This window comes from Platalea leucorodia (assembly GCF_965183815.1).
Source record: "Platalea leucorodia genome assembly, chromosome: 12".
Taxonomy (NCBI): Eukaryota; Metazoa; Chordata; class Aves; order Pelecaniformes; family Threskiornithidae; genus Platalea; species Platalea leucorodia.
The window spans coordinates 521,465-544,935 of NC_138834.1; the positions used below are offsets into that span (position 1 = coordinate 521,465).

Genomic DNA, 23,471 nt, shown 5'->3' on the forward strand with positions numbered 1-23,471 from the left:
TTATGATGTGGTGAAAACCGGCTCTCTCGTGATAAACAGGAAGCGCTCAGAGGTATTGCATTACCCCTGTAACGCAACACAGATTCCAACAGCTTGGCTCTTTTTTTCAAAATACTGTGACACCACTTCCTTCAGGAAATCTCTCTCGTCTGCACGGCTCTTATCTACTATAGATATGCGAAATTGCAAAAGAAATGGTTTTTTTTTAAAGTGAATGATGATTCATCAATTTCGGACCGTAGAAACAGATGTCTAATTTATATAATATCTATTAAAAAAATGCAGTACAGCCTCTTTGGGCTCTCAGGTCAGTGGACTGAACAACGTGCAAGAAGAGACTGCTAGCCTTCCTCCTGTCCCACAGCACAGGGGCAGCCCAGAGAGCAAAGACGCAGATTCCCTGCAGGCGCTTGAAGCATCTCGGCCATAAATCTGGTGGTGCCTCTTCTGCGCTTCTGTTGTTCGGTGTCAGCACGGCCAGGATCTGGCCAGTAAAGGAGAAAAGGCAGTCCTGCTTCCAGTCAGGTCTTGTTATCCGCCAAGTCTAGCAACAGGAAAGCGAAGTATGACAGTTCTTATGCGGAACCTTATATTCAGAATAACTGTGCTGTGGCCTCCAACTTGTTCATGAAGGCTGCCACGCACTTCTCATGGGATGGTGTATCAATGTTGCCTGAATTTTGAACCCTGGTGACTTCTACGTGAAAATCTCAGGATCCCCTTACTGTACTGTTCCCTGTCGCTTGTTTCTGTTCAGCCACTGCCCACCATTTAGACTAAATGTAATAACAGGAGACAACTAGGAAGTATACCTGTGCCATCACAAAATCATTAGCTACATGTTTATTTGCGATGAACATCACCCCAGCTGACAACAACGTCGCGTGAAACCAAGTCCTGGTTAGCTCTTTTTAGAAGGTCTGGCACCATTCCCTAAACTGGTTCCCCACGAAGGGACGTGTGTGTCTGCCAGGTGCTTCACTTGCACAAAGCCAGATGCAGCGGGGTCTGGATGTCACCCCTCCCACTACAACCCTTCTATTCCCATAGCTCCTTCCCACTACCTGTTCATTTTACTTTTATTTTACATTCTTCCCCCCCTCTGTATTCTCTTTTATTCTTTCCTTCATCATCCTTTCTCCTCTGCCCTCGTGTCAGCCAACTTCTTCATCACCAATGCTCCCTAAATTTTTAGCTATGAGAAGTATTAAAAACGGAGTTACTGCAATATCTGGACAACATAACCCCTAATAATCCTGTTTCTACATTCTTTGATTTCTGCCTCTGTTGGAGGCATCACTTGTCCTGTCTACAGCTGAACTGAGAACAAGTGGGGGAAACGGACTGCATATTTTAGTATTTGTAAATCATTAGACTTGTGAGGTTTTGTAATAATCTTATCTCCTTTTTTGTATTTTCTTAGCAATCAATGGTATCAGAAATACAGTGATCAAGAGACTGATGATACACACTAGCTAAATCTTTTTGTAAAAACTTAATAGCCTTCCAGTGCACAAAGCTTGGGCACAAGAAAACAACGGTCATATACCAGGACTTCAGTGGCATCCTTGCAAGTCACTGTAACGTTCTGTATAAATACTGCCTATACGTATGGGGTTTTTTTAATCAGTCCTGTAAAATAACTTTTTATCTGGTGGTTCGACTCTCCTATCATCCACAGCTTGTTTACTGAATTTTAAGTCTTGGGCAAGATGAAGCAAGCTCATGAGGAGTAGCTGGTTTTCAAAAGATACAAGCTCCAGATAACTGAGGACAAGTAAAGCACACAACAATATTGAAATCGCTCAGAGTTGTGTTGCAGCTGACTGAGACAGAGTGTGCTTTGAGGCTGGGAAATTTCCATTACTGAAGTGCAGGACAGTGCCTGGGTACTGCTGCTACTGCAGCTGAAAAATAAAAGCAACTTAATTTTATATAGACAGCAACGAAGTGTCAGTATATTAATTAAAATTGTTAGAATTATATAATAAGCTTTAAAGACTGCTGTAAAATGGATCCCTTTTAAAATATTTAGAGTATAATTGTAAACTAGTTGCACAAAACTAAGGAACATAAAAATGACTTCAAATTGCAACTGTGTTTTCAAACTGTATTTGGGAACAGCAAATCTAACAAGAACATGATAGATAATACATCTCCTACAACAGTGACAGAACGATACCCAGTGCGAGATCAAGGTTGTTACTGACAGTATAGTTCTGCAATTAATAATCTTTCGGGCTCTCCTTGGCATGCACAATACAAACATAGCAATCTGCTTACTAGTTTCAACTCCATCGTGTATAAGCTATCATAAGCTTCCTGCAAAGTCAACCAGAATGCTGAATGGGGAAAAAAGAAAATGCTGGGGGGCAGGGGTGGTGGTGGTGGTGGAGAAAAAAGAAAATGCTGGGTGGTGGTGGTGTAAATTTGTTTTGGCATCAGTTGCCCGGCAATTTTGGTGACGGACTGTTTTTACCTTCCCAGCGGCGTAAGATTACAGCGAGATCCTCATTTTCGTGGAGGTCACTTTGCACTGTCAAAGCAGTGGCCGACATTACAATGAAAAGCAGTCTCAAGGGATTTCGGCCGTATGCCACCAGTTAAATCGAGCCCAGGCAGGTACTGACTAGAAGTTATTAGCATCTGATGCTCTTTATGAATCTTAGGATAGTTCCCTGTGGATCAGAGCTCATATCTAAGCAATTTAAGTTTGTGTCACATTCATCACCATGGTTCCTGAGTGCCTTAGAAGTTAAAATACATCTTTATAAAATATCTTACATGTCTTATTTCACTCTCTCGTCACCCCCGCACAGAGGCTTGAGGTCTTTTTTGAATAATGCTGGGAAAATTGTTTTATATACTTAATGCCTGCATTTTGTTGGGATGATGGGGAGGTTCGGGGTCATGCTGAGGTACTCTGAAAGCAAATGCCATACTCCTACAGCAGCTACCAAGAAGCCTATGTCTTCCATGTCCCCACGCAAATAATACAACTAAAACACAAGAATGATGATTTTGGGAGATGTAGCTTTAGTTTTAAATGAGCAGAAGAATTTGAAACCCCTCCCGCCCCCGATAAAGAGCGGCACCGCAGGGCGGCTGCACGGCGTTTGTCCTTTGCCTAAGCCCGGTAATGCTGTCTCCAGGACGCGTGGGGCCTTTCACAGCATGACATTTACTTTTCGAGAGACCTATTTACAGAACACGAAGTTAACAGTTAAAGTAGATATGTGTAACAGTACAGAGAATTTCTAGACCCTGATTGTAGGATGAACTCATCCATGTGACTCCCGAACTTGATATGAAGATGGAGATAGTCCAAACCATGGCATATTTAAACTGGCTGATTGTATGGCTTAGCTGTTTCCTAATATAGCTTTCGGACTGAAGATACTGCATTTCTGTTCAGACAAACTCTTCCTAGCAGTGCTTTTATTTCTTTTTGAAACAGAAGCGTTATTTTTCCTCTGGCTTTTCATTATCTGCTATCATTTTTTAGTAAGTATCACCTCTTCTCCCCCAACAGAACCCTTTATTTTGATCACAGAACTAATAATTTTCTTAAAATACATTTACGTTCTTTCCAGAATTGAGGCTTTAATGTCGCCTTGTTAAGGTAAAAGACCCAACATTAAGTGCAGGTAATGGCAGTGTATTTAAATAGGTTGAAAAGCAATTGATAATGCTTCTATCTGGTCTGCCTCTCTCCGTAACTGTAGTGCTTCATTGAAGTACATGCACCAAGTTCTGTTACAGGAGGAACTGTTGGGAAAGCATGCCATTGCCTTTTGACCACTTATTTGGGTTTAATTGGATTAGACGTATATTTGAACACAGCGCTCGAAGGAGCTGACAGTCTTTCCACAATTTCCTGGTCTGCCTGGTTGGTTTCCTTTTTGATCAGACACATCCTTGTGAAGGTAGAAAATAATCTAGATACACGCCAGTTCTTAATTAAATTTGCTATGACAGGTTGTGTTTAAGCTAGATTCTCTGTAATAATTTGTTTTGCGTTTGCTGATGACAGATTTATTTATGTATGTAATCAGAACTGTAAGCATAATTTCATTTTTAGAGTTAAGAGAACCTTTTAAATAATATTTTACTTGGTTTCAGAAAATTTAAACATTTATTCACATTTACTGCTGTCTAAAATTTCTGAGAAAAGTAATGCTGTGTTTCTAAAGTTCAGAACACATCATGGAAAGGAAAGCATTATATACAAGTAAAAATAAATACATCAGAAGCATTGTCCCACTCAAATGCATAAGGAACCAAGCTGTATAGTTGAATGTCTGTTAAATACAGCGAGGCGTCTATCAGGTTATGTCGGTCATCCGTGACAGCTTTCACTCCACCAAACCAGGCTGGGGCTGCATCTGAAGCCCAGACCCTGCTGGGTAGCTCTGCGTCAAAGGAGAGTCCCGGGGCTGCCGTCTGGCCAGCCGGCTGCGCAGCTGAACCCAGAAACTCGTCCCTCTTGACTTGTGGTCAAACAGCAAGCCCAGTGCTCTGGGGGACGTTAGCGAGTTGTAATCAGGAGATTGGACAGCATTCGGAAGCAGCCATGGAACATTGCAATTTGTCAGTCGATGGCAAAGGAAGCTGGTTTGCAGCGAGTAGCGACAGAAGGTGGGATGCCAGATATGACCCTCCGGCAGCTGGGAAAAGGAAGATGGAGTACATTGGCAAGGACACCTTCAAGGCAAAGACAGAGATGAGGCAGCAGGACTGTCGGCAGAGATGTCAATAGTAAAAATGTCAATAGAAAGAGAGAGCAGAGCTGAGAGAGAAATGTTGAAAGAAAGAAAGAGGGCAAAGTACAAGGGGTGATTGTCGTGCAATCCAGCAACTGGATTGTCATGTACCAGCTTCTGGCTGAGCACTGTTAAACAGGAATGCAAAATTAATAACTACCTGTAAGGAAAAAAGCTTGATAGTCAAGGGGTAATTGGATGATTCCACGCTGGGGTCTTCTGACAGCCTGGGATGGGTATAAACATGGAGACACAATCACACCGAGATGTATAAAGGTATGTATTTGAAGGGCTTTTCAAAGGAGCAGAAGATACGGCACATCTCAAGCAGGGGTGGCAGCAGCAGTTAAAGCAAGTAGCAGCTGCATTTCGGACCAGGGGTTAATGCTTCTTGTCAAGATCGTTACAGAACTGCAGGGAAAAAAAATCAGCAGTGGTGTTAAGATCCTTGTGCAGAACTTCTGCGAACTTCCAGATCAAGCAAAAGCTACTTCATGAGAAGTGAGCCTTGCAGGAAAACAGAGAGGGTGGACACTGCTGCAGGGGGGACCATCGCACGATACAAACCACCATCAACCGCACTTTCACCTCCCGTTCAAAGCCTGGAGTTTGTTTACATTTATATGGGAAACGACCAACAGGAAAATGTAATTCTATATAAAAACCATTTGCTAACTAGAGGTTGCAAATTGCGCGCCGAAGTTAGGAAACGTCAGAAATAAACTTGCCCTCGCTACAGAAATTCAGCTTTCGCGTGTAATAGCCTCGTGCTGCATGACGTCAGAGGGCCGCGGCGACGCCGAGAGCCGCGCGCGGCCGCCCCGGCTCCCAGCCCCGCACGGGCAGCGCTCTCTTTGCCCGCCGCTGACTCACCGCCGGCCCTCCTGCGCCCCGCGGCCTGCAGCGGGCGGAAGCGGGGCGCAGGGGCCCGGCGGCTCGGGCCCCGCACAGCACCGGGCGGGCGGGGGGGGGCGGGCGGGGCGCGGAGGCCTCGCCTCACCCCGCCGCCGCGCGGGCTCCATTTCCCGCCGCGGCCCGCCGTCACCTGACGCCTCTAATGGCGCCGGGCGGCCGCGCGCCCGCAGCGCCGGCACGCCCGTCACGTGACCCGCCCGCCGCGCCCCCTCCCCAGCGGCTGCGGTTACCGCAGTCCTCGGCCCCGCCCCCCCGCCCGGCCCCGCCCCCGGGCCCGCCCCCGCCGCTCCCTCCGCGCGAGCCCCCGCCCCCTCCTCCCCTCCCCCCGCCCGGGTCGATGCGCGCGCGCGCGACCGGCGGCGTCTCCTCACAGCGGCCGCGGCGGCGACGGCGCTGAGGGGGCCCGGGAGCCGGCGGCAGCGGCCGGTGCTCCGGAGCGCGGCGGAGCGGGCGGCGCCTCTTCTCCTCCCTCCCGCACCCTTCTTCTCGTCCGCCTCCTTCCTCCTCCCCCCGCCTCCGCCCCCCCGCACGCAGTCACCGCGGTTCCCGGCACGGACAACATGGCGGCGGTGTCGGGGGCCGGGGCTGCGGGCGGCTCTGCCAACGCCGGGGGCCCGGAGATGGTGCGGGGCCAAGTGTTCGACGTGGGGCCGCGCTACACCAACCTCTCCTACATCGGCGAGGGGGCCTACGGCATGGTGTGGTGAGTGCCGGCCGCCGCGCCCGCCCGGGGCAGCGCCCTTGCCCTGAACAACTCCCTCCTTCCCTCCCCGCCGCCCGGCCTGGCCGCAGCCTCCCCGGGGCCCGGCCCCGGGCTCCGGCCCGCCCTTGCCCTCGGGGGAGGGGGAGCCGGGGCTGAGGCATCTCTGCCTCGCTCGCCGCAGCCCCGCTTTTCCCTGCGTGCTCCCGAGGCTGGCCCCCGGCATCGCCCCCCGCGGCCGCCCCCCCTTCCTCATCGGCGGGCGCAGCCGAACGGCTCCTTTCCTCTCGGTCGTGCGATTATTTTCTCGAATATTTTTCGTCCCTGCCTCGAGAGCTGGTTGCTCTCTCTATCTCTCCGTCTCTGTGGGGCGATTGCAGAGGTTCAAAAGGGGGGAGAGGTGGTAAAACGCTGCCGGCAGCCCCGCGTTTCGCTCCCTGCCCGTGCGAGGGCTCACCTGGCTGCGCGTCCCCGCCGTGGGGGCGGTAAAAAAGTGCATCTGTGCACACGAATTGCTGCCCCTACCTGGCTTTTCTTAGGACGCGCTGCCTGCGCTGCGCAGCCTGCCAGATCAGCGTCTAAATTAAGGTGTGCAGGGGAGCGTCCTCCTCAGCCCCTCTGGTTCTTTTGTATCGTGAAGACTTGCGCTGAGTCTCACTAAAAAGCGATCAGGTGTGTTTGCTTTGGTGAACATCAGTCTTAAAGAGCGAGGTGGATGAACTACAAAATGCTGAAAATGTAAACTAAGCCGATTGAGAGTGTGAGGTGGGGTTTTTTAGCAGTCTAAATGAGGTGGGATGACGCTCTGTGATGGTACATCTAGCGACTGGGTTATAAATCTGACGCGCTCGGTGACCTTACTTAGGATTTCTTATTCTGTCTTCTGTTAGTAAAACAGGTTTTAAAACAAAAAACTTACTTCTGAAATAATTTATGGGATGCAGATGAAAAACTTTTTTTCTTATTGTTTTGTCAACTTTCTCCCAGCGCTGCTTCTGTTTCTTCAGCATGTTTTTTGACCAGAGGTACTAAATGAGGTTTACAGGCTATGACCTCATGCAAGCTTTATCAGCATTAATTTCTCTCTCTGATGCTTAATCTTTTGTAAACTAGTGCATTTCTCAGCGAAGGCTCTTTGCAGCCTTCACCCGTACGTTACAGATTTGTATAGCTATAGGTTTTTGCACATAGTCATTGAATTGTGCTGGCCTGTTAAGATGAAGTCATCCTGCATTTCAGGGTGGAAGCTTTCATCTAGGCCTGAACTTCGCTGGGAGATGAGCCTCTCTTACAAAGTTTTGAGCTGCGGCCTTTACTTTTTTGCTGTGGGAATAACCTTCAAAATGTAAATCAGAAATCCTGTTTACAGTGTAAAAATATCCTTGTTATTGTTTTAGTTTTAGAAATCACGGCAATGTACCCAGTCTGAAACTTGTTAATGTAGCTTATGGTACAAGCTGTATTTTGTTACGGTGTACTTTATCATCTGAGCTAGGGCAAGTAAACCGGTGCAGATAATCTCAGTACTAACTGCACCAGTTTACACTTGCAGTCTGATTTAGGAAGGCACTTGGGAATAGTACTCCCAGGATGTACGCTGTGCATAGTCCGGTTGTTTAACAGACAACGTGTTAAAGCTAAAATATTTCACCACAGATCAGAGATTACAAGAAGCAGTACGATGGCAGCTGATGGCCTTTTTTGGCATCGCTGTGCTAGTGAGCAGATGCAGGGGAAACGGGGCCGCTTTCTGCCCCTCCAAATGGTATGTTATTAAGTTCTATACTGAAACTGTTTCCCCTCCAAAGCTAGATAAGGTTATCTTTTATTTACAAACTTAATTCTGATACATTGTGTCTGCTATGAATGCTGTAGAAAATTACTAGCAGAAGAATCCAGATCTCCAGTTCAGTTGAAATATGCACTTGGCTCCTGTGTTTCTACTCTTAAAATTATTAATGCTAAATACTAAATTCGGTGTGTTGTGCTCTGAATTATTGCTCTTCTGCCTTGGATGTGAAATGACAGGGAACAAAGTCTCGGTTTCTATTATATACTTGGTAAGGAAAGTGTTGGATGCACTTGTTGTAGTTAAATGCCATAGCAACTGTAATGTTTTGTAGTGCCTAACATACACACTCTTATGATTAAATAAGACTAGTTATCAATCAATGGAGGTATAGGTTATGCAGTTTAATACTACATGTTTCTTATCTTGCTTTGATGGGTAATGCAGTGAGGATCTGCAGAAGCTTCTCCCTTGGGGGGCGGAGTAGAGGGCAAGCTATGAGTGTGCAGATGGAGATGCTTCCCGCAACTGCAAAATCCATTTAAATTTGTACACGTTAATGAAGGAGAGCAGAGCAGGCTCTGATGGTTTTGTTTTAGACCCATGGCTAATGTGTATGACTTGGGAGATGCTGGTTATTTACAAGTGCATTGTACCGTAAGGCTTGTTATATGGAAAACAAGTGATTTAACTCTTAAAATCCTTCACTCTTTTCCTTGTTTTATCTCATTCTTATATTTCTGGATTAAGGAGTTGAAAACAATAAAATTCTTTTAATTATATTCCTGAATAAAAGGGCAAGTGAAGTATTCTTAGGATGATGCTGTTACGGTCAGTCTTCCATTTTGATTTTGCAGCAGAGAGAAAAACGTTTGAGAAATATTGATCATAACATAAAATAACGGCACAGGAAATAGAGGAAGATGTGGACTGAATAGACTGTACGCGAATATTCTCTCATCTGGATTTGAAAACCCTTAAAGGCGTTCAGCTATTTTCCCTAGTGCAGTCATTTTTAGCATAATCAGGTTTTGAGTAAAAATAAACTTAACAGAGCAGTATATTTACTGCTGTGTTGTGGTTGCACTTTCTCAGCTTTGTAAGCAGAAAAGGCATGTTATCAGGCAAACTCCATCTTAATGTCCTCCAGTTAAAGTCCACCAAAAATGCTCATCCTTTGATACAGGCTTGCATCTTACTCGGAAGTTTTGTTGCTGGGGGTGAAGTGGTAAATCAGTGAATATCCATGTCAGTGCCCCTTTCTAACCTATTTTTTGTTTTCAGCATTCCTGCATGTAGAACTAGGGGATGACCACAGTGCAAAGTTTTAGCCAGAATCCTCAGCACTTCCCAGGACTGCAGGACCTTCTTTGAGCAATTTAGTTATACAGTCATGGTTGTTACTCTGAATTAATTTATCCAAATACATGCAAATGTTGTGTTTATTTTTTTTCCTTCCCCTTTTTTGCTTAAGAGTTGTTTTGAGGGGTTTTGGTGTGAAGTTGTTTATATGACTTTCCCTTTCTTTCAGTGATAGGGGATTATCAACCTCAGAGCCAGCTGGGACTGACTTTCAGACCAAGTCTGAAGTTTCAGAACTACCCTTCAGGCACAATAAAGTGTGAAAGGTTTTTGAGATTTTTCTCCTCCTTCCCAAATGTATGGGGCTTTTTTGTTGGGTTGTTGTTGTTGTTGTTCGTGTTCTTTTTGGGGGAAAAAAAAAAAACAAACGAACCAAACACCCAACCAAAATCAACCTGTTAACAGGCCGTACTTTAAACATGCTGAAACGGTGATAAAAATAGGATTGTGTTGAGCTTTAAATTTCCAGTGCAAATTGTTCTTTATCCAGTTGGTTGGTGGTAGTTTGGCAAGGATGATCATTTGACAGTTAAAACAAGTCATCTTTCTGGAAAGAAATGGTGAATGGGAATGTGATAGGGATGTTCTGGTTTATATTCTGTTTCTTGGAAGTCCTTTTTGTCATCAGGCTTATGTGAATGTGAAGTATTATCCCTGCTGCAAATAACTGCATATAAATAATAAACATGAATGCAGTTGGAAGAAAACAATCTTGAAGCTCAGATCTTGCATTTCTTGGCCTGAGTTTGACCGGGTTGTTACAAAGGCATCTTTGTGTTACTGATGTGCTATGGAAGAGTGATATTAGAAGTTAAGGTAGTCAATAGATGAACGTTAAAGTAATACTGAAAAGAATATTTAAAACATTTGGCAGTAGTTTTTTCAAAGTTCTGCTCCTTTCTCCTGTCTCACGGAAGAGCTGTGCTTTTAGAGGATGGATCATTTAAAATGAAATCGGAGAAGTATATGCATGAAGAGGCTCAAAACAGGAGAAAAAAAAAAGAGGAATAGAATGATCTTCAAGGTGTAGATATTTAAATTAAAAGACTAAAATAGAAAACTTGATGGGATTGATGGTTGCATAATATTTTCTTTTGAGACAGTCCGACACAAAAAGGTAGTGTTTGCATCCCTCTGTGGGGGTCAGATTGGTGATTTGGGGTGGGCTGCTTAGTGGCAAGGATCAGAAACAGCCTGTAATTTTTTTCCTGTTAACTATTGCATTGATCTGGAGAGAGTACCCTTTAATGATAGAGCAAGTGTAGAGATTCGCGTCCCTGTTCATATGGGCTTTTAGGGAGCACAGGTTGGGTACGGGTGTCGATACCTGGTAATTAACATGTTCGTGTCTGTGTGATAAGGAAAGCAGGGAGCTGATGCACGTTAGCCAACCCTAGTAGGTCCTCCTTAGTGCAAGGATCAGAGTAGAGAATTAGGGAATGTAATTGGTGGCTAGTTATCAGCTTCTTCCCTCTGGGGAGAAGGCTGAGGTAAGCATTTCCCTTCAGTCACTCAGACTTCCAGCACTTGCTTAACCTGACATGGAAACACGAAAGGAGCAATTAGAGCTGCTTTTCCTGCTCTCCTCCGTGGTGGGCAAGCTGTGCAGCAGGCGTCAGGGACGGGATAGCAGCTACTCGCTCTCTGCTCCTATCGGAGCTGTCTTCTAAAATGTATGGAAGATAAGAGGTAGCAACTTTTCCTGTCTGCCCAAAGTAATGGGATACTAGCTTAAGAGTTGAAGAGTGTGGCTCAGGGACACTTGCATTTTATAAATAAATACACATTTTCTTAACATAGCGTGGTCCAGCCCACGAAAACAGATAGAGATAACTTGTGTTATTTTTTTTTTTAAGCATGATTTATTAAGGAAATAAGGCTTATATGTTCACAGTATCTGTACGTGGTTGCATCAGTCTGTCACCTGTACCCTACATATGATTCTCGAACCTGTTTGCCTGCCTTCCATCAAATTTGACAGATGGTAGAAGTCTTAAAGATGCAAAGTTTCTGCAAGTTTCTTAAAAATAGGTATTTTGCTAGAGTGAAGAGATCCTATACGCTGCTCCACTGAGGAAGAGACTGCATCAGGAGGTCACATATGAGAAGTCAGACTCCCCCGAAGAGACATGACAGATGCCCCAGTTTCACGGATGGATTTATTGGTACTCTCGAGACCAGGAATGTGTATTTGTAGGACACCAGGCTCTGTTAGTTGAGGGAGCGCCTTCTTTAGGAGTGGGGATCTACAGCCCACAGAAGAGTTAATACTTACCAACTGAGTAGGTGTACAGCTCAACTTGAGATGAAAACTAATACTTCGCCAACATAGTAATTTTTTAATGCTTTTTATGTTGATGCTTTGTCATAGCTTTCAGCTGTGATCTAGAAATGGAATTAACTGATCAATTTGATATTTAATAAAAATATTTTATGACATCTTGCTGTGGAATATTTCACAGAATAATGTAGTTTGAAAGAGACTTCCTGAGGTCATGTAGTCCAACCTCCTACTCAAAGCAGGGCTGATGTCAAAATTAGATCAAGTTGCTCAACCTGTCCACTCAATATTTCCAAAATCTCCAGGGACGGAGGAGATTCTGCAGTGTCTCTGGGCAGCTTCTAGTTCTAGTGTTTAACCAACTGCCCAGTGAAACTTTTGCCCTTAAAAACAAGAGAGTTTCCCTTGCTGCAACTTGAAATCGTCACCTCTTGTCCTTTGTACTTTTTACCTCTGAGAAGAGTCTGGATCGGTTTTCTCTGTAATTCCCCTTTATGCAACTTAAAAGAGCAATTAGATGCTTTCAGTTTCCTCAGCTTTTTTCTTGTATGTCATCTCCTTCAGCCCCCTGTGCATCCTAATGGTTTTCTGCTGGACTTGCTCCAGTACTGGGAGAGGGGAAGACTGGATGCAGCATTCCAGATGCAGCCTCACAACAGTAATCACTTTCCTTGACCTGCTGGTTACCACTTAATAACGCAGCCCGGTCCGTGGTTAGCCTTCATCGCTGTGAGCAGGTGCTGCTAACGGATGAAGTTGGATGTTGTTCTGGTAATCTAGAAAATACTTTTACTTGCACTTAAAGTGAGGTATTTTTAGGAACTTTTCAAATAATGCCTGAAAGAAAAACCCAAACCCCACAATGTTTTATTAAGTGATTTCAATTGTATTTAATTTTGATTTCCAAATCACTCAAATGAAGCACATGGAGCCATAAACATATTTTAGAATATAACTTTTTTTTTTTACTGTGTTATAGGGTAAATTAAATTAATAGTATATGTTAAATGCAGCAAAGTGTAGTTTGTTTCAGGTGATTTATCTGCGTCAAACCTAGATTCTATTAATTGTTAGGCCAGTTATTAAGAAGAGTTGTTTGCTTGTGAATTAATCCCCTTTTCAGAAGGGAGCTTATTTTCCTTTGCTTTATTACGACTTTTGGGCATATAAAGAAGCTGTTTTCAAACTCATATTTTTGCAAGGTGCGTTAAAAGCCAAATATGCATTCCTTCATTATCAGCTTTGACCAGGCAAATGAGTAAGATCCAAGTAGTAATAAATGTCTAATTCAGATGGGGTTATTTGCAGAGATATTGGTGGATACTTTGGCAAGAGGAGGTTTCTCGTACTCCATCAGCACGCAGTAGGTTGGTTTCTGTTTCGGAGAGCATTCCTGTCTCCACCCCTTTCCGCTGGGCTGCTGGTGGCTGGGTGAGAGCTGGAGCAGAGGCAGCCTCGCGTCCCCGGCGGAAGGGACTGCGCCCCGGCTTCCACCCGGGCAGCCTTCTGCTGCCCTGGCCGCCCGCGCGCCGGCCAAAGGGAGAGCCGTCGGAAGGCTGCCGTGTGCCTTCCCGGGCCTGTCGGTGGTGGGTGAAATACTGACTTGTGTGTGCATACACGGCTTGTAGAGAGGCTTTGCTAGAAATACCGTTCTGTTAGATTTGGGCAGAATCTTCCACGACAGTCCAGTTTTTAGCGGAGTTGTGCGTGTGATTTTACTATATATCTTGCTTAGCAGTACCTAAAATCACAACAACCTGAGTTGTATTAAGGGAAAGTCTCTTCTCCTGGAAGTTCTTCTTTTGTATTTTACGAGAATTTTCATAAAATACTGAAATACTCCGTCGTGATTAGAATGCAAATGAGAGTTTTTGTTACATTGTAGAAAGTAATTCATCTGTGTTGTGGGTATGTTTTAAGTACCAGCAACTTGCAATTAGGCTTACAGTTTATAATATGCAATTACTTCATTTTGCAGTTTTCCTTAAAATTAGCAGCTGTCGCTGCGGTACCTTACTTATCACTTGTTTGGAGGGAAGGCAGTTTTCTCCACCAAATATTTCTGATGTGTCCTGAGTAAAACTCGAAGTCATTTGAGCACCACAAATCAATACTCCTCAAACTGCTTCAGTCTGGAATTTGCCCAATTTTATTGGGATTTGGATGGTGCAGAGAACTCCAAATGACATTCAGGCTGACTTTTATATTGGATTTTTTGGAGTGCTTCATAATTGTGAAATATCTTCCTTTTAGTTACAGTAGCCAGCATATCTTAATGCTGATACCCTGTCTGAACAAAACACAAAACTGTTAATATATCGAGGGGCTAGGGTTTACTGTTGGCATGTCTTTTTAAAAAGATGGAAAAAAATATGCAAAAAATGCCTTGTAAGCTGATACTGAAGGGAAGTAACTTCTGATAGTGGTGAGATGCACACTCGGTGCTAGTGGTTTGGTTTTTTGTTTTGCAAGTGGAATACTGAACTAACCGGGGCAGAGCGGGCAGTAGCAATGAGCTTGCTTTCTCTACTGCTTTGTGATAGTTTTAATTTTGCACTGATGTTTACAGGTTTAGGAAAACCTTTGCTTCTAAGTATGCATGAATTATTTTGTTCAGTGATTTATTTCTTTATTTTCTGTTGGAGTGAAATACTGTGAGCTATCTCTTCTGAAGATTTATATTGTGTGGAATCAATTAAATAAGCTAATTACTGAAAAATGTAGTAATTGTCTGGATCTTGTGTTTTTTCCTTTTTCTAAAGCTGATTTTGGGAGGAGTATTTGGGATATAAGTCAAGTTAGGACCTTATTAGACAAAAGAGTAAACCACATTAGGGGATTTCTTAATGCCGTTACCACTGACAGCTCTCTGGTAGTGCTCCCTCTTCTCTCTAGGAAAGGGGAAATATTTCCTACACGCATTCATAGCGCCTGCTTTGCAGCTAGGGTGGCGGCGGTGGTTGTTTTCCAGGCTCTGGAGTAACAATGGTTATGGACGTGACCTGCTGTCACTGCCTTGGTGGCTTTTTGTTGCCTCTTGAGAAGCCATAAGCACAGGAGGGAGGCAGTCAGCACTTCACTGGCTGATGTGTGGAGGTTTAGCTTTCGTGACACTTCACGGGCCTAGACACTTCAGCTGTGGTTTGCATGACTGACTGGTGCTGATCTCAGGCTGTGCTGCTTCTAAAGGGGCAGCCTTTCCTTCCCTGCCCCGGGTCGTGTCAGTCCTTCCTCCGCTCTTGTGCTGGTGCTTACAGAGCTGTAGAGTTAGCTGTGGTGGAAAACCGATTTAGCTAAAAAGTTACGTCATAAAAAATAAAATAAAATTTAAAGGTGGTTAAGTTGATGTCACTGACGCAAAACCCTGTAAATGCTAGTGCTGACCCAGGAAGGGAATAGGAATACGCGGGTAAAGACTTATTTACTGTTCCTGTTTGTAAGCTGCTTTGACTTGGAGCTGTCTCAGTTCTCTGAACTGTCACAAAGAAAGCCATCGCTCCAACCAAAAAAGTGAGAAAGGGGCAGGGTTGTCAGGCACAAAAAGGAAAGTGAACCGCAACCACTCCTTTTAATTGGCTGAGCCCTTAGGTTGTCTCGGATGTTGTCGAGCTCTTACAATTTTTTCTCCGAAATGGATTCCCACAGGAATTGTCTTTAAGTTTATAGAGAGAGAAGAAAGCTAATGATATTTAATATCACAATATCTTATCAAAAGCAATGAGTGCTTTTGGAATGAGGAGTTTATTTCACAGATAGCCAAAGGGCCCTTAAACATAACAGTGCAGTTTGCCTAAATATTAAATTTGGCATAGATGCTATCAAAGGAAATACTGGGAGCACAGAACCTGTAAACCTCTAAAATGGGGAGGATAAGTGGGAAGGCAAGAAGTAGACAAAACACTAAGATGTAAGAGTTGTCTATTTTTTGAAGACCAACTTGAACTAAAGTGGCATAGAGTAGAGTAGGCATATATGATGATTTGAAGTCACAGTGCTTCACAGCTGAAAGTAGAGAAAGAAAAATACGTATTAGAAGAGATTGAGAGAAGTGATCACTTCTTTCGAATGACTAAGATTGATCAAAGCACCATGAAGCTAAATGACATCTTTAGCTGCACAAAACAGAACCTTGGGTGAAATAGCTACTGTTTTTCTAATACTAATGTTAAGGTGTAGTTCTAGAATTGTTGCTCATCATAGTTCTGCTTAGTAGGTGCTAACAAAACACAAATCATCTGGTCTGCCACACCCAGGATTATGCATTGCCTGAGCTGGCGAAAGTACTTTATTTAACAGACTCCATTTTGCACGGCTAGCTCTTTGTTTTCAAAATACTAGAAGTGATCTAAGGAATTAAACTATTAAGTCATTATTATGTGCATAGTGAATAGTTTAAAATTGTAATGCCTTGAAAGGTTCCATCAGATTTTACTTTTCAATATTCTGAAAAAGAAAGTTGTGCCTTTGTGTAACCTATTAGAATTATTTGAGTAGATATATGAAGACAAATCTTCTATAGGAGGTTACAAAAGTGCCTTAAGAATTTGTGGCATGAAGGGCAATAACCTGTAGATCAGAAATTGCCAAAGAGTAAAATCACTTATGAGTAATTATTCACTTTTGTCATGGAAGGTAAGGGTTGGCATAATTGTGCCAGAAACCTTTAGTATTAGGGTTGATTTTCAATGTTATGAGAAAGATGACTGAAAAAGTAGGTGGTAAAGGTGAAGGTAATGCATTTTGACCCAAAAAACATTTTGACCCAGTAAGCATCAGAGGTTAACTAAAAGCATGATAGAGCAGTCTGCAGAGATTACTTGGGCATCTTGCTATGGACTTGTGATAAAATAAAGGACACTGGTTTAGAAATGATATTTATTTTCCCCCTTACTGAAAAAGAAAAAAAAAAACTTTCTAAGAAATACAAACAAAAATAGTTTGTTTAGGTATCTTCTGTAATAAAAACAAAACCAAACCATAGCAGTGATAACTTCGTGATGAGCAACAGACAAAAAAGGATTAGGAATATGGATAAACTCATAAGGAGTTTGTAAACTATGGCAGTTGCTGTGCAGAGGGGTCATAATAAAAGGTTTAGAAACAAGGATTCATATTTTCTTAGCCCCAAAGCAATAATCTATCCACTGATACTAGAATCCTGACAGATGAAAAACTGCTTAAAAAAGCCCAAAACGACAACAAAACAAAACCAAAATTTTTCAAATAGCATGCAATTAGGAATTTTTAGGTAGAGCCAGATTAATACTACTGCAAATTGGGTCACATCTACTATATAGTTATTTTAATGTTCTCTTGTTGCTCAGTCTTCCTCTGCTGCCATTTTTGTAGCATGAGATGCAAGAAAATGGGGAGAAATTGTCAGTGAGTTTCAGTGTCTGCAGGCAGCTGCATGTCACAGCAGTGCATATTCTTTTTCTTTCCTCGACAAAACCAAGACTTAAGATAAATCTGAGGTTATCCTGTAATTTAAAATTTGAGGTAGTTTTCCAACACGCTTGACAAATGGTGGAGAATTCAGCAGTCAGATAACTATGAGAAGAGGTCTATTTCTTGAACGCTCGAACTTTTGGCAATTCAGTATGTAATTCTTGTATCTAAGCTTACTCTGAAGTATCTCAATTTTGAGTTCAAGTTTTTTGCCTCTTCTTTCATTATAAGCTATTAGTGCTTATGCATGTTTCCCAAAGACTGAGAAGATAATACATACCGCTGTCTTTTAATAATCAATGGGGCGTGTCTGTAGCATACCAACAGATAATTCAAGAGTGCCGAGTTACAACTTTGACGTTTGTCCCTCGGAGTAGGATGAAAAAGTACGTGGTGCTCATGTTATTATAATCTTTTCGTAGCTTGAAAAGCAACTAGAACCTCAAGGCTGAGTTGTTGGGGTTTTTTGGGAGGTTTTTAAAGAATATAATATTTAGGTGGCTCTCCATTTTCTTGGATCTAACAACTTTCCTACGTGGTAGGAATTAGACTGTAAAACTGAATCTTTAATGGAGAAAAGTAAACACGTATTAAGATGCCCTTGTTTCTATAGCTTATTTCCTGAATTCACAGCTGAGAAGCCTGGGAGATGTTCCGTTATTGAGAGCCTGTTCTATAGAAAGCTAATAAATCAAACCAAAAACTCTGAGCGAGACATGGGTTGTCTTTTCATCAACCGAGGTCTGTTAAAACAAGACAAAGATATCTTAATATGAATAGGCATATGTTCCTTTTAAAACTAAGTGCTGATTCTGTAAGTTAGTGCTAATAAAAAAGGTCTAATGAATAATGTACTTATTTATGTTCAAAAATATTATGAATAAATGGAACAAAGTAACAAATATTTCTAGTAACTATAGATATTTACAACTGGAGACAAAACATATATTCAGCGTATAAAAATGACACATTACTGGATGTCCTCAAATCTGAAACAGTCTTTGACTACTTTTATCCTTCTTCCAGTCTTTTCTCTTTGGTAAAAGAATAATACGCTGTAGCTGCTCCCTGTATTTTAGTCATCTAGAATCAGAAACTAATTATTCTGAAGAATCTGAAAGGGTTAATATCTGATTATTAAAAAAACAAACAAACAAAAAACCAACACAAAACAAACAAACCAAGCCCAAACAAACAAAACACCGAACAGTCCCCTCCACAGATCTGCACCCATAACACTGCCTTCCCCCACCCCCAGAAATTGTAGCGAACAGTCCGTTACGGTACTGCTGGTTATTACTATATCATAGTACTGCATTATTTTTCTTACAGCAGTCTTAATATAAGTTTAAGCTATTTGCATTGTAACTTGATAAGTGTCAGCATGTTGTAGAAATGGCTGCCATTGAGCTGAATGTAGACTGAACGAAAAGACTGAAGATCTTCATAGATCAGCTTGTTTGCTGGGAATTATTTTTGTCTTTCCTCTCCTGGTTGCAAGCAGAATTATTCAATATTTCAGGAAGATTCTTATCCCTGGATATGCCCTTGGAATCTTGTTTCCACAGCAACACAAAGCTACTGATAAAACATCCCTTTTAAACTTCAGTCTTTTATTTAGAGCTGTAATTAGGATGTTTGCCGGTAGCATTGTGTATTTTTATGTGTGTGTATGCATATGCTGAGAGCAGCCTGTAAAACAGCCATAAGGTGAAGAATCCTAGAAGTGCTGGAAGAATATCCCAGGATGGGGTGAGCCTTCAGGCGGCGTGGCAGAGGAGTGTACTGAGGATGGGGGTGCCGACAGAGTAGGCAGTTGTTTTTCAACGGTTGTATGAAGAAACAGCCCTCTGTGGGCTGTAACCATTGCCAGGAGCTGGCTCCTTTCCTCCCGGCAGCTGCAGCATGCTCTCACTTGTTCCAGCTCTGCTCCAAAATGAAACATGTGAAGAATAGAAATGGATGGAAGAACATGCAGCAGCCATTGTGGGTAGAAGGAGCTAAGCTTTGGCACTCATCCCGATCTGTCTGGTGAAAAGCTTTCCTTCCTTGAGAAGGAATTAATGGAAGAGGGGCTACATGTCAGAGGTCCATCTTAGCCATTAGTGTGCTGTTCTCTGTAGGCCGCTCAGATGCTGCAGTGCACGTTCTGGTGGTTGCATTTGGAAGCAGCCCCACCCTGGGCTTCTTTTTAAAAAGGAAGTTGGTACTGGAGCAGTAGCAGGATAAAACACTGGCTTTAGAAGTTGTGTGGCACAACTTCTTGGGTTATAAATGCTCATTTGTTTATTCTGAACAGCTGTGCAAGGTGTTTTACTTAGTCAAAACTTCGTTATATGTTTACAAGACACTTAATATTAGGAATCATAAACTGTACTGCTAGGGCTTATATTGATTTTCATGTGGTGTCTTAAAAGTATCTAAATAACGGTGCTATTGCTTGGTTGTCACAGGATAGTAACCACAGCTTGAAACAGGAATAATGTTGTGTATACTCGAGTTGGGCAGTTGCAAAATCTATATTTAAATTTATCACATTACAGATAAATAGCACTCACAGCTGAATGGTTGCATCAGCTTGTGAAGCTGCACATCATTGGGGTGGAAATAAATCCTTCCTTCTGAATATTTAAAGTGTCAGTAACTAGATTCATTGTAATGTGAATAACACACAGACTGTTAAAGGGAACGTTCTATGTGCAGTGATTGGTATATGTGGTTAATGATTAGAAACTAAAAGCTATATATTATCACTGTAAAAGTTGTTAGTATGTGAACTGTTATTCCCACTTTACAGATTTTTATCTTCTCTGGAAAAAAAGTCCAGATAATTGAAGGTTCCTGCTTTTAGAAGGAGTCCTAGTTAACTGCTTCAGTGAAAATATAAACAGTTGTTGTGAGATTTAGTAGTAGCTGGAAGTCTAGACAACTAGGTTAGACTGTGGACACTGGGACAGCACTTCCAGAATGCAAATAATCTAAATTTAAGACCACTGGGTGGTGGATGGGATGTATATGTGGAGCTATTCCGTTTTGGACTGTAGGGGGGGCACAGGTGATTATTAGTCATAAAATTAGATCTCTAATTCTAGCTAAGGCTAAGCAAGATGAATCCTGCGTTAAGTGATAAGTAAGCTGTTATATTAACTGCAGCGAGTTAATGCATCAAGGGTTTGGATTTGCACTTTTTATAGTTGTTCTGTTTGCAAACACTACAAAGGGACACTGTGTGTGAGCAGCATATTTCTTCAGCAGAGTTCTGGAGAGGAGTGGGTAAATCTGGTGTGATGGCAGGTAGCGATTGGATGGAGATTGTGAGGAACAGGGAAAACTTTGGGAAATGGTTCAGTCTGACCTATAAAGGACCCAGTTTTCTTAGTTTACGGTGTTGCCTAGGTAGTGAAATAGGTAGTGCTGTATGGTTTCGTAGCCCAAATAGGTGTCTGATTGTAGCATATGTGCATGAGAGAACACATGACTCTTCAGTTCTACTGAAGTTCAGAGTAATATGTAGCTTTTACAATTTTCTATAGCATGTGTCAAATTGAAAAAGCACTGTTTTGTAAAGGTTACAGGGTTTATTCAAAGCTGTATTTGCTTTGAGGGCTGTAACTCTGAGAATATGAAGTGGCGTTAACTTCATAATACAGATTCTCTATACCTGTATTATGCATGGTATTTAAAATATTACGCATAAGCAAGCATACCTAACTACTTGTATGATTGGCTTCTTGCTCATAGGAATTGAGATAATCTTTCATATGTTTAATCAAGTTACAGAAAAGCTCATATTTCAGAAAGTGTGACAACAAAAATGAATCCAGTGTCCCTTTTGATGTTTCAACTAGGTAGTATTTCGGTTTTGCTCTCCTTAGCTGAGGCTTTGCAGTGGTAACAGCAATGCATGCTTAGCTACATTAGCATGGCGAGATCTTCTGATATGAAGAGAAAAATGACTGTATGCAGAATGTACGCTGGAGAGGAAATTGATTGCATCTTTACTGCAAATAGTCAGCTTTTTTTCCACACTGAATCATCTGTTTTATAGTTGAGCCATCTGAAAGCAAAATTACCCGTCCCTTTTTAAATAACAGCATAAACCTTTTGCTAAGAAAATGCTTCAAGAACTATAAGTGAAACAGCTACAGGAGAGGAAATCTTGTATACTTAATTGATGGATTCAAGTGCATTGAATCTGTACAAGGAAGGGTGCATTTTTTTATCAATAACCAGCCTTTGCTTGAAAAGCAATAACTTAGAGATTTATCAAATATTGTAAGAGATTAGGAGCTTTTATTTAAGTAGCATCGGTTGGTAAATATTGGCATTTTGCCTTTCTGCTCTGCATAGTTGCTGCTGTCCAGTACTTTGAAAGGAAGTAAGATTCTGCACTGGGGGAGAAAAAAAAAATGCTTAACTCAATACAAAGAATGAGGTAGGAGGTTTGTTTATAACGATAAAATGGTTCATAGGATTCTGTCATTTCTTTCCCAAATACAGGTTGTTCATGCTTCAGAATTATTTCTAGTTTTGTTTTCTGCTTGTGACTTACCTTACTGGTATATTGTAAACACCGCAGGTGATTAACTGATTAACTAAGAAAATTACTGTAGACGAAGTGCTCTTGAAGGCTATGCCAAGTTCCACTTATGGCACTTTGTTATTATCTGTTTTGGGACTTATGAACTGCTAATGTGTTATCTATACATATGTAATAGCAATAGTTGTAATGAATACTTGATTAGCATGTGGAATTTCAAAGCACCCGTGGAGCATTTGAGTTCAGTGTTTCTAGAGGCAAATAAATTGTGCAGTCTGTCTGTGGTTATAGACCGGAGTTACAGATGCAGGCAGGTCTAAGTGATTCTGCAGAAAAAACCATGCAAAAAGGATGTCACTGCATATGCATGAGCTGTGTGAAGATCTTATTGGTGGCACAAATTCTATGTCATTTTTAATAATAAAAGTGAGAAATGTTAAACACTTTTGCGTACAGTGGTAACAGTACTGTCTCAAAAACGCCTTGTTGCGCCATAAATCTGCTTGGTGGTAGAAGAACCTTGACGTGGCCAGGCATTTGAATTCCTTTGAGGTCTCCTTTTCTAACTGGATTTTCACATTTCATTCTGCTTTACCTGGTCACCAAATACCTGGGTATCTCAGCAGAGTAAGGCCAATTAAGAGAGTGTAAAGGAATGTTCTGGGACTCCATTATAGAAAATTGGTGGAATGTAAAGCCTGTTTGGCTAGCATGTTTATATTTTTTATATGAAATAGGTGAGGCTAACAGGAATGCTTAAATGTAGGCTTGATTATTTTTTTAATTTCCAAACAATGCAGTAGTGAGCAAAAAGAAATTTGAAAGGAACAAGAATCATATACGCACATTTAAATTCTAATTAATTAAATTACCATATACTTTTAATACAAAGAGAAATTATTATGATGAGATGCTTTGTCATTCATATAAGCAAAACATCCTAAAATTTGTAAGTATTCGTAACATTTTTACTAAATAATAACCTGAGTCCCAATTTTAGAAAATTATGTATGTTTCACTGAGCCTTTTTACTAGGCTTAGGCTGTGATATTCTTCATAAATGCGTAGGCATTTTGAACTGAAGTACTGAGCCTGCTTTATTGGTGTAGCAAGGAATGCTGCGCTGAACTTCAGAAATCACAGTACTGTAAATGTAGCAGCCAGCGTGGTGTTGGATACGGGTCACAATCACCATATTACCTCCTACTGCTGCTTGCTTCCGCTTCATGTGTGCAGTCTGATACGTTCTTTCTCTTCTGGAACTCTGTTATCTCTGGTATTGAACTCGGAAAGGTGTTTTCACAAGTTCTCCATTCCTTTTTGCTCTTCCGTGTCTGTTCTTCGTGGAGGTGCCAACAGTGTAGCTCGACGGAGGAGTAAAAGGTTGTGGCAATTGGAATTCCTTGCAGGAGTTAGACATAGGATGTGGAATTCTGCTGCTTGAAAGATGCTTTCTGAAGGCTTTTCTGTGCCCCGAAGTGAATGGGCTAATTCAAGATGAACTTTTTATCTCAGTCTTCTTGATTACAGCATGTAGAAAAAGACTCACACTTGTTTGTTCCACAGGCTGATAAAGAAGATGAATACTACTTTCTTTGTTCAGGTACCCGAGAATCAGCAGATTCTAAGTCAGTTGGGAAAGCTAATGACTTGTAGATACCCAAAGAGGCTGG

General features: G+C 42.0%; 1 protein-coding gene across 1 annotated transcript in view; it reads left to right on the forward strand.

Moving 5' to 3' along the window:
* The first annotated feature begins 6,047 nt into the window (after window positions 1-6,047).
* Window positions 6,048-23,471, forward strand: part of MAPK1 (mitogen-activated protein kinase 1) — a 37,897-nt gene continuing 20,473 nt past the window's right edge. Inside the window, exon 1 of the mRNA XM_082325280.1 lies at window positions 6,048-6,381. Within this exon, the coding sequence (XP_082181406.1) occupies window positions 6,239-6,381 (143 nt within the window). The 5' untranslated portion in view covers window positions 6,048-6,238. The remainder of the gene's footprint in view (window positions 6,382-23,471) is intronic.